General features: G+C 56.4%; 3 protein-coding genes across 8 annotated transcripts in view; all 3 read right to left on the reverse strand.

Moving 5' to 3' along the window:
• Positions 1–339: 339 nt before the first annotated feature.
• Positions 340–3,185, reverse strand: LOC126042765 (cytochrome P450 26A1). 2 transcript variants are annotated; one of them, XM_049810424.1, is made up of 7 exons: positions 2,873–3,185; positions 2,470–2,694; positions 2,057–2,308; positions 1,782–1,931; positions 1,312–1,446; positions 946–1,098; positions 340–754 (listed from the first exon to the last, which is right to left on the reverse strand). In XM_049810424.1, exons 1-7 carry the CDS (start codon positions 3,059–3,061, stop codon positions 413–415), a joined length of 1,446 nt encoding a protein of 481 aa, XP_049666381.1. In that variant the 5' UTR covers positions 3,062–3,185; the 3' UTR covers positions 340–412. The 2 variants fall into 2 exon arrangements, with proteins under 2 accessions (XP_049666381.1, XP_049666380.1); XM_049810423.1 differs by having other exon boundaries at positions 2,057–2,344.
• A 3,378-nt stretch (positions 3,186–6,563) lies between these two features.
• Positions 6,564–14,351, reverse strand: LOC126042767 (cytochrome P450 26C1). The gene is made up of 6 exons (XM_049810426.1): positions 14,160–14,351; positions 13,852–14,076; positions 13,445–13,720; positions 11,642–11,797; positions 7,617–8,123; positions 6,564–7,331 (listed from the first exon to the last, which is right to left on the reverse strand). The coding sequence occupies exons 1-6, from the start codon at positions 14,349–14,351 to the stop codon at positions 6,969–6,971; spliced, it is 1,719 nt and encodes a 572-aa protein (XP_049666383.1). The 3' UTR covers positions 6,564–6,968.
• A 948-nt stretch (positions 14,352–15,299) lies between these two features.
• The window catches only part of EXOC6 (exocyst complex component 6), a 101,945-nt gene continuing 98,012 nt past the window's right edge, over positions 15,300–19,232 (reverse strand). For 4 of the 5 annotated variants that reach the window (XM_049810433.1, XM_049810432.1, XM_049810431.1 and 1 more), the window contains 3 exons: positions 17,415–17,527; positions 16,903–16,914; positions 15,300–16,432 (listed from right to left, as the gene is read on the reverse strand). In XM_049810433.1, the coding sequence (XP_049666390.1) occupies positions 16,300–16,432; positions 16,903–16,914; positions 17,415–17,527 (258 nt within the window). In that variant the 3' untranslated portion in view covers positions 15,300–16,299. The remainder of the gene's footprint in view (positions 16,433–16,902; positions 16,915–17,414; positions 17,528–19,232) is intronic. The other variant, XM_049810435.1, reaches the window with a different exon arrangement.

Consider the following 19,232-nt stretch of genomic DNA (forward strand, 5'->3'; position numbering starts at 1 on the left):
AAACATAAGATCTAGACACAGATAATACTGAAAACATTCTTAAACAATAACCATTTTCAGTAATTAGGACAAGTAGCTAGTTACCATTGTTTCAAATGCCTTTAAGAATATTTCTTAATACATAAACCATTGTGAAATGTCTTCAAATGCTTAGCTGGCCAGTTTTCAGTAAGATTTTTAAATAGGGAAAAACTTATTTCTATAGAAATAACATTATCTAATTATGAATCAGAGACCCATAATTGTAGTGCTTGGCGAAAAAATATCATAGCTTTTTGAAATATTTAGAAGACATAAATAACTATTGTAGATTTACAAGTTTAAATATTTAAAGGCCTTCATTACTATAAAAAGTTACTATGTACATATTAGATGCTATATAGAAATCCAGCCAGAGGCAAGCGTTGAGCTCTCAGATTTGGCCGCTGAAACCTATGAATTTGGTAGGCAGATTGTCCACAGGGTACACTATGGGGCCCGTTTTCATTGTAGGAGGTCCATTCAGCAGCTGCCAGTCACAGCTCCGAGCCAACTCCACTGTAAATATTTTTAGAAGGACTTTTGCAAACTCTTTGCCCACGCAGCTCCTCAAGCCCCCACCGAAAGGAATGAAACTGAACCTAGAGGAATCCTCTGGAGATGGAGACATGAAGCGATCCGGGTTGAATTCATCCTTATTGGTGAAGAGATCTGCCACATCGTGGGTATCACAGATACTGTAAATAACGTTCCAGCCTTTAGGGATCTGGTAACCCTATCAAAAGAAGAGAAAGGAGACATGAAGCGCCTTGCTGTCTTAAATAAGGTGAAGTGTCAGCACAGGGCACGTGGGTGCACCCCACCTCCCCTCCTGCCTTCCTGCAGGTCACTGTAAGGCAGACGGGCTACACGAACGCGTTAGCACTTTGCAGCTGCTCTGAGGAGTTGAGCCCAAGCCCCGCTTACATTTAGCTCAAGGGTCTTGAGCGCTATTCGAAATCCTCCAGGAACAGGCGGGCTCAGCCTGAGGGTCTCTTTGATGACACAGCCCGTGTACTTCAGCTGCTCCAAGACCTCCATGTCCAGCTGCTTCTCTTGGTTGGGACTGCACAGTAACCCCTAGAAAGGAAGAGGCTGTCATGACATTCATGGCGCAGGCAGCCAAGGCTCCCGGCACTGCAAAGCAGCCACCCCTCAGTGAGCAGTGTTTTCGTGCCACCCCCTAAAAGTAGGGCACCACCTGGGTTGAGGGGAGCCCTGTCTGGGACACCTCTCCTGGAGGTACCTTCCCAGTGCCCCCTCCTGTGGAATGGCTCTGGGGAAGACACACACCTTCACCTGCAGCTCTTTCCTCACTTTCTGCAGGACGTCGTGGTGGAGCCCTAGGAAGGCGATCAGCGACGTGGCAGCACTAGCAGTGGTTTCATGGCCCCCAAACAGCAGCTCTGTGGCAGACTCCTTCAGCTCCTTACACAGAGGACAGAGGAGGGATAAAACAAACAGGTCTTGAACACAGTATCTCTGCCAGGCCCGCTCTACCACCACAAGGCTGTGCATTGCTCCCAGACCGGGGCAGACACCCAGGGGCCAGGACGGGGGTGGTGCCTGTGCTCCCTGCGGACATGGCTCCCCATCCGACGGCCCGGTTACAGCCTCTGCACCCCAGTGCGCTACACAAGCTGGTTTATTTCAGGGGGGGGAGGGAGCACCTCCTGCTCTCTCCTTTTGGCCCCAAAAAGGTAAGTGTGCTGCTGACAGAGGGACTGGGGGAAAGGGATGGATCTGGCCCTGGGAAACCTCACCTGCATGTTGAGCTGCTCCCCGTTGCCCTGTGTGTGCTCCATCAGCAGCTGCAACGCATCCTTGTAGCCGCCCTCAGGCTCCTTGCGGGCCATCTTGGCACGGATGTTCTCCTCGATCTTGGCGTGGATGATGTTGCGCGCCCGCAAGCCCTGACCGAGCAGCAGGGAGAGCAACGTGGGACTTGGGCCCTACTTGCCCTCCCTCCCCTCCGTTCCCTGCTGCCCCGGCTGCAGGGGCACCCCTCTCCTGCCTGCCTGCCTGCCGGCAGCCTTACCCGGTAGAGCCCGCTGAAGGGCACGTCGATGGGGAGGGAGAAGAGGTTGCGGATCATCTCCTCGAAAGCCTCCACCAGCTGCTGCTCGCCGTCGGGGCTGGCCTGGCGGGGCTGGAAGCCCAGCAGGATCCTCATGGCGATGCGGAACATGAGGCGCTTCACCTCGGGGTACACCAGCAGGCAGGGCCCGGCGGCCCCCAGCCACCGGGCCAGGCAGGCGCTCACCTCCTCCTGGATGACGGGCACGTAGTGCTGCAGGGCGTCCCGGGAGAAGGCCCGCATGATCACCTGCCCGGGGGGACGAGGGGGAGGAGGAGGAGGAGGAGGAGGAGGAGGAGGAGGATGGGGACACGGGCTCAGCCGCCGCGCCCGGGGCGGCCGCACCCGCTCCCCGCCCGCCGCCGGGGCCGTACCTTTTTGCGGTGCTTGTGCTGCCCGTTGTGGAGGTTGGAGAGGCAGCCCGAGCCCAGGATGGTGCGCACCGAGGCGGGCCACTGCACGGAGACGAGCCGGTGCTCGCCCAGCAGGATGTGCCGCACGTTCTCGGCGCCCATCACCCGCACCGTGGGCCGCCCGAAGAGGTGAGTCTTGTAGATGAAGCCGTATTTCCTGCGCTTCATTTGCAGGAATTTCCGCCTCTGGGCAGGGGAGGGAAGGGGAGGAAACAGTGAAACAAGCCTCGAAAAGGAGGAGAGGAAGGGGCAGGGAGAGCAGCTCTTTCCCACCTAGGCACGGGAGCCCGGCGGAGCTGCCGCTCCGCTCGTCCCCCGCCCCTGCAGCCAGAGGAGGAGCCGGCATCGCCTCGCCTCGCCTTACCTGCAGCACCATCTGCAGCGTCTCCCCGAAGAAGGGGAGCCCCATGGTGCCCGGGGGCAGCGGGAGCGGGCAGCTGGGGTCGCGGCCGCTCACGCAGTACAGGTCCCAGAGCTTGACAGCGGCCAGAAAGAGCAGCAGGGGCAGCAGGAAGGTGCACAGGGCGCTGGCGACCAGGGCGGAGAAGCCCATGGCTGGGGAGCGAGTCCAGCCCGGCCCCCCGGGAGCTCCGAGTGCGCGGGCCGAGCTCGCCGCGGGCCGCCTTTTATAGCCTTCCCAGGTTGCTGCCCACCCTACCTTGGTCCGATAAATTAGTTCACCCAAAGTTCATCTTTAATTGCGGATTGCGGCCTGGCTCCTCCCCCCGAAATCTTTAACTATTTGCTTTGCGCGGCACATCCTGCCCGCCGCAGACAGCCGCCGGGGAAGGAAAGGTGCTGCCGGGCGCGGCGGCAGCGGCTCCGGGCTCGCTCCCCGCTGCACCGCGCTCGGCCCGCGGGACGCCGCCGACAGCCGACAGCCGCGGGCCGGCCGCCTCCTCGGATTTATCGCCGATGCTCGTTAGAGACCAGCAAGCTGCGCCGAGAAGCGTCCCGTGCCAGCACCCGGGGGCCCGGCTGCCCGGAGGCGCCCACCCCCGGGGCCGCTCCCCGGCCGGCAGCGGTGCCGCTGCGCTCTGCGAGCTGCCGAGCTCCTCCGCCCGCCAGCCCGCTGCCGTCGCCGGCCGCGAACGGCGAGCCAGCGGCCGGAGCCGGGAGAAGCCGGGCCGGTGCTGGGGGGCGCCCGGACGGGGCGGGCGCTCCCCCGTGCTGCGGGCATCCCGGTGGCCCGCCGGGCAGAGCTGCAGCTGGTGCCGCCGCATCGGCGGAGGAGCCTCCGCTGTCCTCTGGTTCACCTCGAAAGGCCCGGCTTGTATTTCTGCCGGCCGCGGAGGAAGGAGCCGCGGGCAGCAGTCCGTCTCGGACTCCCGATGCAGGTTCAAGCGCGGGTCACCGAGGGAAAGGGAGGTGAGCGCGGAAAGGAAACACCAAACCCGCCGTGCCCCGTTCCCCTCCCCGGGATCCGCTGCCCGCCCTCGCCTGGGGCTCGCCGGCAGCTCGGGGCCGCCGCGGCCGGGCAGAGACGCTCGGCACCGGCCGGGCACCCCGCCGGCGGCCGCGGTTCGCGGAGGGGCTGCCTCCCGGAGCCGGCGGGCAGGCGCCGGGCGTTGGTCGCCGCAAAAGAGCGGCGCGGCCGGCGGGGCTGCGGGCAGGCTGCGCTGCCTGGGGCTGCCGCCGGGTCCCGGCGCAGGAGCCGCCGTCCGGGGGACGCGGCCGCTGGGGAAGGGGCGCCGGCGCGGATCGCGGCTGCGGGGCCGCCGAGGGAGGGACGGGGCCGCGGAGCGCTCCGCTGGGCACGGCTGCTACCGATAAACTATCGTGCTCGGGTTTTTCCCCCCTTTTTCTTTCCGTTTTTTTCCTCTTCCCTCCCTGTTAGTTTTGCTTTCTTGCTCCCGGACAAGCTCAATAAACGCTGGAAGTTGTGTGTGTGTTTGTGTAGGGGAGGGGGAGATGTCACTTCTAATTACGACTTTTCTGGCAATCAACGCATCACACGGGACTCTCCCTCCTCTTACGATGCCTCGCGGGAGCGGGGCTGCCCGCCTCCGCAGCCCCGTGCCCAAAAGGGACCCCCCCCGGGGACGCGGGGGTGCTTGCTCGCCCCCGCAGGCGCGCAGCCCCTCGGGGTACGGCGCGGCTCCCGGCGCGGCTCCGCGGGGCCCGGCCGGCGCTGGCCCGGAGCGGCGGCCGCGCCCTGACCCGGCGCTCTCCCCTTGCCGGGCGCTGACCTGCTTGTGACCTACAACACGGACCGTGACATCTGCGTGAACCCGGCCGGCAACCGCGCCAAGTTCACTGTCTATCAAAATAACGAGATACGGTGGCCTGAGCACCGATAATTGCCACAGGAAGGCTTTATTATCTCCCCAGCTGTGTATTCCCCAGCCATCGGCTCGAAAAGAATCAAATGGTAAAGAGTGAAAGGGATAATTAAAAACATCTTGGAAGGGGGTCAAGAAATTAACAGCCTAATATGAACAAACTTTGATTACAAGTAACAATTATTACACTTCATTTGTAAATGCTCGTGTTTATCTGCAAACAAAATCAGTTTCCAGTCTTTTTTTCTTTTTTTTTTTTTTAACTAGATTCATGTTACATTTTTCAGCGGGTGGCTACAGGGCTCGTTAGCGCTCGGGGTAATTTTTATGCGGGCTGCTGGAGGAGCCCCGTCCCTCCCATACCCGGTGCTGGGCACTGCAGACCCATCCCTGCCCACAGCTCTGCCCACGGTGGGAGCCTGCATCACCCATGGGTCACAGCCACGCCAGCAGCTCTTGCTAATTAAAGTTAGTCATTGCCACTCTTGCAGCCACCGCCTACTGATTTCACCTCTGATAGCCAGAAAGATTCACCTTTCAGGACAAGGTCAGGAGAGGCAGAGGCTCTGGTTCACTACAGGGTCGGCCTGCCAACGGCACTTAACTCAGCCCAGCAGTTCAACCTCTTCCAGATTTGACCTGTTGCCTTTGGGAGCCACATTTCTGCCCCAGGTAGCGTTGTCCTCGCTGCGCAGCCCTCTGACGGCTAACGGCAGCGCATGCCTGGCTGCGGTGCCCCAGCGTGGTTGTGCAAGGGGGACTGGCCAGGGCGAGGTCATCTGTAACCTGGCATTGAAGCAGGGTGATGACAGAGATTCAGGGGACAGGGGAGCTCCCCAGAGCCTTTCCAAAGGGACTCTGTCCTCATGCCACATATCTGGCCTCGCAGGTCAGGCTACTGCTGGTTCTTCATACAGAGCACACTGTGCCACCAGGCCCAGGATGCACTGGAAGGACAAGGCAGGATGGTTTCCCCCACTGCTTCTATGCAGAACATCTGATGGTGGAGAGCAGAGGGGAAGCTGAAAGGAGTTTACAAACACATTGCAGTGGAGCAAGGACCTGGGCCCAGCTCTGCTCTCAGTGCACGAGCAACAGCACTCACTTCATTTTACATGGGAGAGAAATACCCCGTGTCTCAGTGAGGCTCAAAAGCCACTTAAAAAAGGTGCCCTCGGCACCCAGGCTTAGTCCCAGGTACCACCCCCTAGATGGACCCACAGAGCTGCTGTCCTGGCATTTTCCCTGGCAGAGGTAGGCTGCGGGAGGTGACATGGTCAGTCTGGCCAGCCAGCCACCACGGGGCCTGGGTCACCTTGCAAATGCTCCCTCTGCGATGTGAACAGCATCATCAGGAACAGGGGACTTTCTACCACAAATCAGACATATTCAGGAATGTCTGTTTTGCAAATGTTTATTCCCCAAAGCCCCCTCACTCCAATCCCTCCGTCAGGCTGTGGCTGGGGAGTGCATCCTGCAGAGATGCCAGAGAGGGGCTTCATGGCAGACCCCGAGCAGCAGGACGGTGCTCAGGCACAACACACACAGCTACTACTACTGGGTGAATGAGACATGTCCTCTTTGTGCCGGCTCTAATGGGAAGTGCAGGAATGAGATTAAATATTTACAATGAAAACCGCTTTGCACCCTATTATTCTAGCTACAGCTGATGCCATGGCTTGGGCAGCCCTGGCCTGTGTTTTGCTGCAGAACCCCCCCCCCCCCCCCCATCTTCCCTCTTTTTACATCTAAAAAGCTACAGTGTGCAGGATGTCTGTCCTGCCTCTCCTATAACACACCCACAGGAGATAACCCTGGGACAGAAAAGCTCTGGGAGCCTTAGCTGTGGGGCTGGGAGTTTTGCTCCCCATCCCTGGCAGCTGGCGACCTGCGTGGGGCAGGGGCTGGCTAAGCCCCCGTGGGGGATGCTCTCTGTCAGCAGCTTCAGCGGGTTTTGCCCACGGGGTGGGGCTGAGGCTCACCCTGATGCTCAGGAGCAGGACTCTGCAGGACCCTCCCTACCGGCTTGCAGACCAGGAGGGGAAAAATAAAAAGACCTTTGGGGTTTTGTTCTGCAGTGACCCAGTGCCATACCCAGCCTGGGGCAGCAGAAACCTGCCCCCGGCAGCCGTGGAGGGGCATCGACGCCAGGGCTGAGGGGGGCAGCGTACCCCTGGCTCAGGCTTCGCTGCCGTGGCCGGGCTGCAAGGGGTGGAAGTAGAGCTGCAGCCCGTCGTCGACAGGGTGCACGATGGGCACGGTCTGCATGGCAGGGTAGCCAGGGGTGGCCAGCTCCCAGCGGGCCGTGCTGACCAGCTCGATGGCCAGCAGCTTGAGGATGGCCTGTGCCAGCTCCTTGCCGATGCAGCTCCGTGCCCCACCGCCGAAGGGGATGTAGTGGAAGCGGCCTGCGGCCTCCATCCGGGCAGCACCGAAGCGGTCTGGGTCGAAGCCGCCGGGAGGGCTCTGGTAGACGGCGGCTGTCTCATGCGTGTCACGAATGCTGTACATGACGCTCCAGCCTTTGGGGATCTGGTAGCCCTGGGCAGGGGAGAGAAGAGGGGAGGAGAGGAGCATTACACGCTTGTGCAGCTGGCTGTGCTAGTGGAGGGTGAGCAGAGGGTGCCTGGGGACAGCCCCACCACATCGCCCATCTGGTCCACAGCTCCTTTTCTCCCCAGCCCAGCTGGGACCCACAGAGGTTGCTGGGTGCCACCTTCCCCTGAGCTACACTGCCAAGCGCCACCACTGGGCCGGACGCAGGGTGCTTGCAGACAGTGGCAGGCAGCAGCTCCCTACCAGCCCATCGGTGTGCAAGGCACTTACGTCCAGCTCAAAAGTCTGCAGTGCTGTCCTGTAGCCTCCGGAGACGGGCGGCAGCACCCGCAGCACCTCCTTAATCACACAGTCCAGGTAGCGCAGGCGGCTCAGCTTCTCCAGGCTGATGTCCAAGGGGCAGCGACAGCTCTGCCCTGCCGGTGCCTGGAGCTGGGGGCCAGCGCAAGAACCGCTCTGGGGGAGGGTGGGCTCTGGCAGGGTGTGGGGCTGGGGGGAACCTTCCTCCGTTGGGCACAGAGGCTGGCTCTGGTCCTCGTGAGCATCTTTGGCCGTAGGGCGGAGAAGTGGCTTCTCATTGTCCCTGCTCTGGGCAGTCAGGGTGCCTGGGCAGGGTCCCACAGGGCAGTGCTCACACTGCTGGTACAGCTCATGGGACGTCAGCTCCTGCCTTATTTTTTCAATCACTGAGGGGTGCTTCAGTAGTAGGAGGATCAGAGAAGTGCTGGCACTAGCCGTGGTGAAAAAAGCAGCAAATATGAGCTCAATCGCTGACTCCTGAGAGAGGAAGGAAGGTGACAAGTTTGAATGCCATTTTAAACTGGTTGTGATTGAGACTGTTCTCACCTTTTGCAGGTTTTGTCTCTTTGCAGAGGGTCCTGCCCCCCCATCCCTGCTCTCCACAAACCCGCGCCTACCCTGGGTTGGCAGGGACCAAAACAAGACACCTTGTTCTTCCATTTCTGTACAAACGGGACATCCACTTGCCAACTAACTGATGCAGAAACACAACTGAGATGAGTACGCATCACCTCCGACCCAGCTCTTCTGAGCTTTCCTCCCCCAAATCACAAATTTTAAAGAAGCATTTTAACATGCATTTTAGCGTACTGAGTGAAGTTCATTTCAAGCATTACACTTTTTACCTTCATCTGCCAATTCCCCTTTGCACCCAGCTTTTACCTTTTTGCCCAGCCAGTGGTTATGAGGCTGTGTGTTTATGCATAAATCCTAGATGTGCTGGCAGATAAAAGGGGTTGCATTTGATCCATCTCCAGTTATAATTGACCATTTGCTTGTCTGGGAGGGGACTCAAACCAACACAGTTGAAAAGAGAAAGACCTCCCTGCTATAGCAGGTCAGCCCGGGAGGTGCCGGAGCCATCAGGGAGCTCTCCCGCAGGGATGCACACACCAGGCAATGGATTTGCTCGCTTTTCAAGCTTTACAGCCTGAAGCACAGCAGTGTTCCTGACAACTCTGTAGCAGATGTGTCCGTAACAAGTTAGGAGGTTAACCAGCTCAGACGGACTACAGCACGGTCAAATCCATAATACGTGCCTTGTCCCAGCTCACGGATCCCCACGCAGCCTCCCAGTCTTTCTGGGACTGTCTGCAGGGTCTATATGGCACAGCACGTGTCAGGTTGCTGTGGGCTGTTTGCAGCACCCTGTGACCAGCTTTTGGCAATTGTTTTCCAAAAATTAAGGGTTGCCCAGAGCTGGGTCATGGTATGTCACATCTCTGACAGCCAACATAATGCTCAAACTTACAGCACCACCTGAAGATGCTAGCGGTTCACTGGGCTGGCAGTGCTGAGGCCAGACCCAAAAGCCATGGAAGAAGCCCAAGGGAGGAGCACAGGGACCTGCCACCCGGGGAGGCGCTGGGACCTGGCTGGCACTATCGAGCACTAATCACTCCAGCGAAGCGGCAAAGCGGAGCAAAATCCCCAGGGAAACAGACCGGTTTCCTTTCACACAGCTATGTGTCTGGATTTAAAATTGTTCTGACACAACTGGTTTCTGGAGAGGTGAAGCCAAAAACACAGGGAAGGACACCTGAAGCCTGAAGGTACCTGGACCCAAGTCTGGTAAGGTCAAGAGTAATGTAACAAGGATTTCTCCTTGCTACCATCCCCAGCACCATATATTGACTGGACTAGAGGCTTTTGCCAAAGTGCAGCTCTCAAGGGCATCTTTCAGATGAAATAAAACCTTTGAAATAACAGATCCCTGTCGACCCCTATCGTTCCTCCTGCAGGCGTTAGCAGGAATTTTTACATTCACAAGATAGCAGGCCCAGATGAAAAGAAATCTCTCAGTTCCACCATTTGCAATTAAAACCCAAGACATTTCAATACAATGTGAGGAATTTAGGGCAGGCTCTGTGATTTGAAGTAACAGCCTTCATGACTCCCTGCATCAACGTCTGACAGTGCTGCTGCGTAAGTTGTGACACTGAGCTGCTGACTTTCCCTCCCTGCTTTTACAAGACCAACATAACTGGTGACTGGGAGGCAGCATCTTCCCACAGCTTCACCAGTATTGTCCCTGAACTACAGCCTGACTCCCCATCCTGGGAGGCAGGACTGGTGGTGTTACAGTTCCACCTGTCCAGCCAGAGACAGCACTATTACATAGAATTATTTTTTTTTAAATCCTTCCAAGGATTTACTGTTTTAAAACAGTACTTTTGGCAAAGTGATATCTTTTTTAACAACGTTTACACTTCAAGGGTCCTGCTGAGTTCATGCCAGCAGTGCAAATCACAGTGTATTTAGGAAAATTTCTGGGAAAATGGTCCTTCAAAATTGTTTGAACAAAAAACAAATTGGTAACTAGTCTGTGCCAGTGTTTGAAGTGTCTCTCAAAGACAGATCTATCCACAACTCTGAGAGAGCTTTGGACTTTTTATGAGAGCTCTACTACCGTTTTATTAGAGTGGAGAATATTGGCATAATTGCAAGCATAGGCAGTTTGGTTTGCAAGTCATTTTGTTAAATACAGACAAGGTAGAAATTTTCTAACTGTAAAGGTACAGGACAGCATAGGAATATACTATCATTTGAATCAGCTAGCCCATGGTCACTGCCACATCACTCCGCGTTACGTTTAATATCCCCTTATTCCTACTGTTAGTGTCTATTTGTGGTCTGAGCCAGGGACACGATGAGAGATCATGTAATTCTTTGTGGGTAATATCCATGTGAATACTAACAGAGATTAATCAATCTTAATCAATCACATTTTGAATCTGGCAGTTATTTTAAAAAAACATGATGATAATAAAAAACATTCTATTAGAATAAATAATAAATATTTAGAGTAAAATTACTTTAAGAATATATGCTAGTTCTAACTGTATCTAATAGTCACTGTAAAGTAGAGATTACACTTTTACAAAATATTTATAAAACATTAGTCTTTAGATAGTTTTCCTTACATACCTAAATAAACGGTAAAACTATGTATGTTCAATACTTTCAAACTATATTCAGCTGCTGAAGCCATGCAAAACTGCTTCAAAACTTGTCATAGAAATGCAGTGCCATCTGTCATCCACTGACACCAAGTGACCTGGAGCTACAAATGATGCAGTACCAATGACAATTCTTTCCCAAGATCTTTGGCAAAATACTCTTCACATTCAGTTGGTAGTTTTGGCTCAGTAAGGACTACTGGGTTCATCCCTAAGTCACAGTAATGCATCATGTTGCATCATAGCAATCCACAAGCTAGATTATCTAATTAATGATGAGGTGATAGGGAATGACCCGGAGTCCGTCATTCCATCCCTGGACCCATTTCGACATACTGCCTCAGAGACTTCTGGGCTCACAGCCCTGAGGACATGATCTACACGCCGTGCCATGCTAGATGCTGGAGGAGGTTTGAGGAACACACACCAAGCTCTAAATATTTCCAGGATCGTACCTTGGAGGTTACCGAGTGCACACTGACGTACAAAGCCTTAGCAAAGCCACATAACCCTAAGAGCACCCTAAGTCAGGCTGAAGCCTGGTGGCCATGAAGAGGAAAGGAAGAGGCATTTATTCCCATTTTAAATACCAGCTCTCTTCTAACGCCAAGAGACACAATCCTACGAGAGCATGAGCACGCTGAGTCCAGGCATTCTCGCTTGTGCTGGAGATAGTGACCTCAGAGTTGGTAAGAGGAGGGCAGGAGCCAGCAGCTGGTGATGTGTCCCCACACAACCCTCCTCCTGCCCCTCAGCCCGGGTCTCTCAAACAGCCACCAGGTCAGAAGGGACACTGCAAGGGAGGGTTCGCCTTACCTTCAGCTCCTGCATGGTGAATTCTTTGCCGTGCTCCTTGGCACTGTTTATTATGAAATCCAGAGCATCGCTGTGACCTTCGGGGTTGTTTCTCTGCAGTTTTTCCTGTATAGCCTTCTCCATAAACTCATGTAGCATGTCCCGTGCTTTGATTCCCTGCGGGAGGCAGACACAGTTCAGAAGAGCCTTAGGAACCGTCCCCCTCACCAGAGAGACCGGGGGACCCTAAGTGTGGCAATCCTTAATCCCAGGATCTGTAACAGCAAGAACTGTTTAATCTGTTGCCCAGCCCCAGAGCCTTGCAAGAGGCAGCAGTTTGGGGAGAACTGCTGCAAATTCAGTTGCCTTGCTGTTGTGAATCAAATACGACAAGTCCCAAGAAACACTCTGAGAGGAAAAGACAGCAGTAAACCCACGGTACCGAGTCCAGAGGCGTCTGCGCTGAACAAACCCAAGGTCTTGTCAGGTCCAAAAGAAGCTTGTCCAAAGGGACAAGAAGGGGTAACTTAATAAAACTGAGTCCGAAGCAAGGAACATCTAAGACAGGAACAAATGAGTGGCTTTACCAGAGTATATTGGATAAAGGCACGTGAAGCGCGCCAAGCTCATCTCCAGTTGTATTGCACTCCTGTGCAGCGAAATGTTTAGGAAGATGTCAGTGAGTCAAGTGATCAGCAATTTCTTTGCAAAGTGGGGACGGATGGAGTCACAGAGTGTGTGGCTGTGTAGCAAGATGCCTCCTGCAAAAGTCAGAAGGACCAAAGATTTGGGATGAAAAATGGCCATGACCAGATGTTGGGAAGAAGATACAAAGGCTGGGAGTTGAGGCGGGAAGGACTGGACAAAGGAAACAGGACAGCGAGCAAGGGGAAGGACAAGGGGACCTAAATGCCAGTTGAAGAGGTTGGTTTGGGGCCAGACAGGCTGTGGCTGACCTGGGAGAAGGCAGGGAGGGATAGGATGGGGGGTGCAACCTCGCACTGGTGACAACCTGCAATGGGGAACTGGACAAGGAAAACAAGAGTTTTGAACTGGTGGAGAAGAGCAGCAGGGAGGCTGGGGGAGAACTGGCACCAGATGGGTAAGGTGATCCAGTGGGCTCACAGGGGAACTAAGAGACTGGGCAAGCCCTGGCTAAAAGGGGCAGGAGACTTGAGCTGTGGTAAGGGTGGAGAACCCAAAGCCAGAGGAGGTAACACAGACTGAAATGGGAGGGGAGGGGTGGGACGCAGGATCGACACCTAGAGCCAGAGTGAGGGGAGGCAGGCAAAGAGGGTCAGGACAGCAGGGAAGAAACTGCGGGTTGAAAGAAGCTGTCTCTCTGCTGCTGAGGGACAAGGGACCAAAGACCGTAAGTGGGTCTCGAAGTCCTTGGCCTGCCCTGAGGTGCACAGGGAGTGCTGACCTGAGGCGTACTGTGCCCACCTGCCCTTGCGCTCATGCCCAAGGACCCCTCTACCGTGGGCTGACATGAGTCCAGGCGGGATGAGATGGGACAGGACCAATGTGATGGACTAACCAGAGCCAACACAGGCAACACAGGGGATGAGGGAGGAAAGGAGCCCCTCACTGTACAATGAGCTGGAGCCAGCACAGGGAGGTGCTGGAAGACAACGAGGGGCAGGTGTGAAGGGGAGACGGTTGGGGTGGGCAAGACACCAGGCCCTCAGACCCATAACGGGGTGCCGCAGCAGTCCCAGCCCATTGGAAGTGCCCCTTGGCGGGCCTGGGGACAGGGGGGTCTGTGCTGCCAGGGCCTGGGCCCCGGCCTCCAGGCAGAGGGAGCGGGGCAGGCGGCAGTACCTTGCGCAGCCCGCTGAAGGGTATGTTGAGGGGCAGGGAGAAGAGGTTCTCCACCAGCTGTTCAAAAGTTTTGGCCAGGTCCTTGAACTGCTTTTCCTCCAGGCGGAGCCCCAGCAGAATCTGAGCTGCAATGCGGAAAGTTAAGGTTTTAGCGGAGGAATAAACTGCGATGGAGCCCGGCTCCATGCACCAGCCCCGCAGCTCCCAGCTCACAACCTTCTGGATCCGCGGCAGGTAGCTCTCCAGGGCGGCGCGGCTGAACACTCTGGCCAGGATCTAGGAGGAGAAGGGGGGGGGAACAGAGGCAGGCGGTTAAAGCGGGGGGCCCCACGTGCCACCGAGACCCCAGCCTGGGCAGGAGGTGCCGCCCGGGCTGCGCGACCCGTCGGGGTGGCGGCGAGGCTCACCTTGCGGCGCTGGCGGTGCAGGTCACCGATGGAGCCGAGCAGGGTGTGGGAGCCCAGGATGATCTGGGTGCTCTGGGGCCACTGCGTGCTGACCAGCGTGTGCTCGCCCAGCAGGATCTTGCGGATGTTCTCGGCGCCCGTCACCCGCACCACCGGCCGGCCCAGGAGGTGGGTCTTGAACACGTTGCCGTACCTCTCCCGCCGGGAGCTGTGGAAGCGGGAGCCCTGCGGACGGGCCGCGGGTCAGCCCGGCGCTGCTGCCGGCCGCTTCCCTCCCCGTCCCCCTCCCCCTCCCCCCTGCCCCTTACCTGGAGCAGCCAGTGCAGGGTCTCCCCGAAGAAAGGCCAGCCCATGGAGCCCCTGGGCAGGGGCAGGGCGCTGGCGCGGTCCCGGCTGAGGCTCCAGCGCAGCGCCCACAGGTGCCGGCACAGGGTGACCAGCAGCGCCAGGGCCAGCAGCGCCGGCGCCGCCGCTTCGGGCCAGGAGAGCCCCGCCGGCATCCTCCTCCCGGGCGGCGGGAGACGGGGCGGGCGCGGGGCGGCGGCGGATCCCCGCCCCGGGGGGGGGGGGGGGGGGGCGCGGGCGGCTCGGGGGGCGGCCCCGGCGGCTGTCAAAGGCGGGGGGCCGGGCGCCCCGCGACTCCGCTGCCGGCGGCGGCGGGCGCTCCGCGGCTGGCCCTGCCGGCTGCTGCCCGCCCGGCCCCGCTCGCCTCCTGCTGCCGGTTCGCCCCTCGGCCACATTTATATAGATATTGGCCACTTACGCCCGATCCACCTTCGGAGATGACGTATCCGCTGCATATTTAAGCAGCGCGGCCAAGTGCGGTGATTGGAGCGGGAGAACCGGGGAGAGTGGCTGAGGGGCGCGGGGACGCGGCCAGGGCGAGCGGGGGCGGCCGGGGCAGCCCCCCCACCCCTCCCCTCGGGGCCGGGGGCCCGCCGTCCCGCTCCCGCCCCCCCGCCCGGCCCCTCGGGGCGCCCGCCCCCGCCGGCATGGCACGGCACTGCCGACCACGGCGTCGTCCTCCCCCCCCCCCGCCCCGCCCCAGCCAGCGCCGGCTCCGCGGCGGGACGGCTGCCCCTCGGCGCGGGGTGCCCCCCTCTGCCCCGCCGGGGACCCCCCCCCCCCCCCCCCCAGGCGCCCCCTCGGGCCAGCCCTTCCCGCCGTCCGGGGAAGGCAGCGAGGGCCGCCCCGGGCTCCCCCGGCCGGGGAGCGTCCCAGCCCCGCTCCGCAGGCCCCGCCGCCCCCAGCCGCCCCGGACTGCCGCGGCAGCCCGGGGGGGAGAGGGAGATCCCGCAGCCCCCCGGGCCGCACCCCGCCGTCGGGGCCGCCCGGACCCCCGCCCGCCTGCCCCGGGGGTAAATCACCAAGGGCCGGAACCTGTACAGGTCCCAGCGACACCGGCTCTGAGGCGCGTTCCAGTGCGTGAAATTAAAGAGGAACACGGGTGAGGTTTATATTACTGTATTTAGACCGTCAATAACTTAAAAATACAGCGAAAATGTACATTATTTTTACATGTTCCATTTGGTTTGTATTTGTTAGACATTCTCGTTGTGTCTAAAATAGCCAGGAGGGGACAGTGCAAAGAGACCGGCGGTGGGACAAAATGCTAATCGCTGGGATGGGTCTGGCGGTAGGAAGCGCATACTGACAAACAGATGCGGCACGAAACCAACGGTGGCAAATCTACTCTTTACTGCAACCTGGGGAAAAGAACCCGGGATCTTACAAAAGTACAGTTAGAAACAGTAACCCTGAGGAACAGAAACAAAACAAAATGTCACATTATAAAGAACCGAAATGGTTATTTACATTCACAACCTCAAGATTAAACCCTTTCGGAGAACAAAGCCTATAAGCCCTAATGCTAAATAAATATCAAGTCTAGTTCTCAGGTAGTTTTCAAAGGTACTAAAAATCAGAAGATTTTTTTTTTCGTACCTCCAGACTACAAAATCCGGTATACAAAATTATGCCCAATCACTTTAAGGCTAATATACATTTAATGCAGGAAAACGATAGGCGGCATCTGAAACGCAAGTATCTCAATGCTTAAAAAACATCAAATTAGGATCATCCAGAAAACAGCAACTAAGGGATCATTTCTCAAATAATTCCTACCTGGAGCAAAATTTTGGACACCGTGTCTGCAGGTATTTAAATAACGTATTTACAGTTCAGCAGTTCCATGTACAATATGATTGAGCTGGTTTTTATTGTACAGTCTCGTTTTTCACCATTTGTTTACAATATACAAAATAGTATTCAATCCGTTAAAAATACGTACAAAGAATTGTTTGCTGAAGACTCTGTGTACAAGCCATCTACTGCATTTTTCCTTTACTCGGTCAAACAAATGTCCTAACTGATATCACTGTTTCCTTAGTAGAAATAGTGGCTGAGAAATACCTCTTGGCGTGATGAGATACCATCGATTTAACAGGCCTATGTGTGCTGGGACATACCATTCACTAAACTCCTAAGTTGCTTTACTACGGTCTCTATTAGCTTCTGCTTGTCACGATCATTCTTCCTGAACTGAGCAAAAATGTTGTTCTTTTTGCTAGAGTCTTTCATTCTGGAGAAATAAAAAAGCAAATGACACAGACACGTTAGAAACATAATTTGAAGAGGAAAAATCCAACTATTTGAATAGGTTTACATTTGTTCCTCTTTTGATCTTTCTGCTAATAAGAACTGAAAGATTACAAAACCTATTATCTATGTGCTCTTAAATTAAGCTTCCACAACGCAAAACTCGTTCTAACAAATATTACTTCACAAATTGCCCATAAGTATTAAGCAAATATCACTTCGGCAGGAAACTGGCCCTACCAATTGCGTTAGGAGGAAAGCAAACCAAAAAAACCGTTAGTATCACTTGCTTCCGTGGTAAATTCAGTCTCAGCAAACCGATGTTTTGTTCGCTGTCGGATTACTTGATATCATTACTGCTGATCTCCCGTATCAACGGATTTAAAAAACGAAATTCGGGAAATAAAGTAAATCGAAGCAGCAGTATTTGGTAACAATATAGGTGCTACGTACCCTCTGTGAACTCTGCAAAATACATATTCATCGCAGGCAGGAGAGGAGAGAAAACACCGTTAGAAAATGCCTTTAAATCACAGTGTGTTTTGATGCAGTTCTTAAAAGCAGGTTGATACTCGGCTGGCGGCAACGCGCCCTCCCATACCCTGCCCGCCCCAGCCCACTCGCCGGGCCAGCCGAAACGCTCGTACCGGCTTTACCGGCGGCGAAACCCCACGCGTTTCCCTTCCCAAAAGCGGCAACTCGGGCAGCCGCGGGCTGCTACCGGGGCTCCGGCACCGCCCGCCGCTCTGCGCGCCTCTCGGCACCGGGACAGCGACGCGCGGCCGCCGGGCTCTCACCGCCGCAGCTCCCGGGACGGCGGCCCCGGCCCCGGCCCCGCAGCCGCCCCGCGGGTGCCGGGCTGGGAGCGCTGCGGCGCCCGTCCCTGCCCCGCGCCCGTCCCTGCCCCGCGCCCGCCCTGCCGCCGCTCGCATCCCCGCGCCGGCGGCCCCGGCCCCCGCACTTACTTCTCCAGCAGCGTGAGGGCCGTGCTCGGATTGACCCGCAGGTACTTGGAGGTGGCCTGCCCGTAGTCAGCCAGGTAGGTGGACCAGTCCCACACCATGAAGAGGTCCAAGAGCTGCGGGGGCGGGGGGGCGGGGAGAGGCGGGTGAGGGACCGCGGAGCAGCTCCCGCGGGGAGGAGGCGCCCGCCCGGGCCGGGCCCGGCCGCAGCCCCTCGCCGGGAGCCCAGCCGGCAGCCCCTTCACCTGCCCATTTCTCTCTTTAACGCCTTCTCGCCTGTGCAGGTTCGGCCCTCGGAGGGGATGCTAAGGGCTTCAGGCTTTGGTGTTTCAGGAGCTTGCTTTACCGTGGGGAGCAAGAAGGGGATACTCGTGCCTGTTGCTGAGCGCTCACAATAATTTAAACCAGAGGTTCAGGTAGTCTCAGTTAAGTGAATTAAACAACCCCTGCTGCACTCTCCATGGTGACTGATCCTTGTGACTCAACCCCAAGCCCTGGGCACACTTCTGGCCCAAACAAACCCCAAACACTTAAACAGGGGAACAAAAAGCCTCCAAGCGCAGTCCTGCATCTGGCCGGAGTTTCGAATCAGGCCTTTGACTTACGATCTCGGAGCTGCTGTTCAACAGAACAACCTGCTTTTACAAGCGGCCGCGATGCCTAACCTCTGGCAGCCGGCGCCCTCGAAGCCCTCAAAGCCCAATTCCCCCTCTGCCATCATGGGGTGCAGGCCAGGCACCACCGGGCACCCTGCCCAGGCTGCCCCGGGCCAGGGCACAGGCGGCCCGGCTCTGTGGAGCCTTTCCCATGGCTACCTGCCGGCCAGCGGGCCCTGCTCCCATTGACGTCAATGGCAGGGCACCCCCACCTTCCCCCTGCATCTGATGCCTGGCCTTGTCTTGCTGCTGAGGGCTAATGCAGGCTCGTTCTCAGGCTGCCCTGTATTAGCCAAACCTACTGTTAAAGTAAGCGTGGGGAACCATTAGCAACACTTTGCTCGCCATGCCCGTGGCTGCTCCACTGAGCTGGGTCCTCGGCGCAACCCGGAGCCCCTGCTTGCCTGGAGGCCTTGCTACATCGGTAATGCTGGAAAGGTGGGGTGGAACAGGATTTTCTGTAACAAAACCACTTTAAGAAACATAACAGACTACTGCAAGTCGTACCGTTTTGCTATTTAAATAAAGAACCCTGTTCACTTTAAAAATTCGCTTCTGCTAAGCCACAGCGGAGCTGTTACAGCCAGGGCACAAACAGCATCGGCCCCTGCTCCCACAGGCAGAGCTGCCGCAGGCGCCTGCTCCTCTGACTTTGCAGACTACGCCAAGAGAAGGGCTGCACCTCCGAGAGCCTTGCCTTACTCAGACTTCTTAGTCTGATAAAATGTCACATGTCTCCAGTAACGCTCATCCCCAAAATTATAACGCCAACTTCATCACAAAATAAAAGCATACACCCAGTCTTCATAGCTTCAAATTCATATGCCAAATTTTTCCACTTCCTAACCCCTTTCTTATGTTATTTTCAAATAAAGTACCTCACTTGAATTCTTTTCTAATTAATTACTCTGTCCATATTCGTAGTACAGTCTTTTATGAATACGCAGTAACATTTCCTGGCTTTATAACGGACCTCTGACACAATTACTGCTCTGTCGTTCTGAAGTCATTCAGGGACCATTACAAACCTCAGCGACATCTAGATTTTACATCTAACTATCTCGTATAGGTGAAAGGTGTATGAAAAGCAAGGAGGCTATTTTATTATCTACTGACTACATATCCATGATAGCCATCAAGGTCAAATGCAAATGGTTCTTTCTCA

The sequence above is a fragment of the Accipiter gentilis genome, chromosome 9 (genome assembly GCF_929443795.1).
Source record: "Accipiter gentilis chromosome 9, bAccGen1.1, whole genome shotgun sequence".
In the NCBI taxonomy this organism is placed as follows: domain Eukaryota; kingdom Metazoa; phylum Chordata; class Aves; order Accipitriformes; family Accipitridae; genus Astur; species Astur gentilis.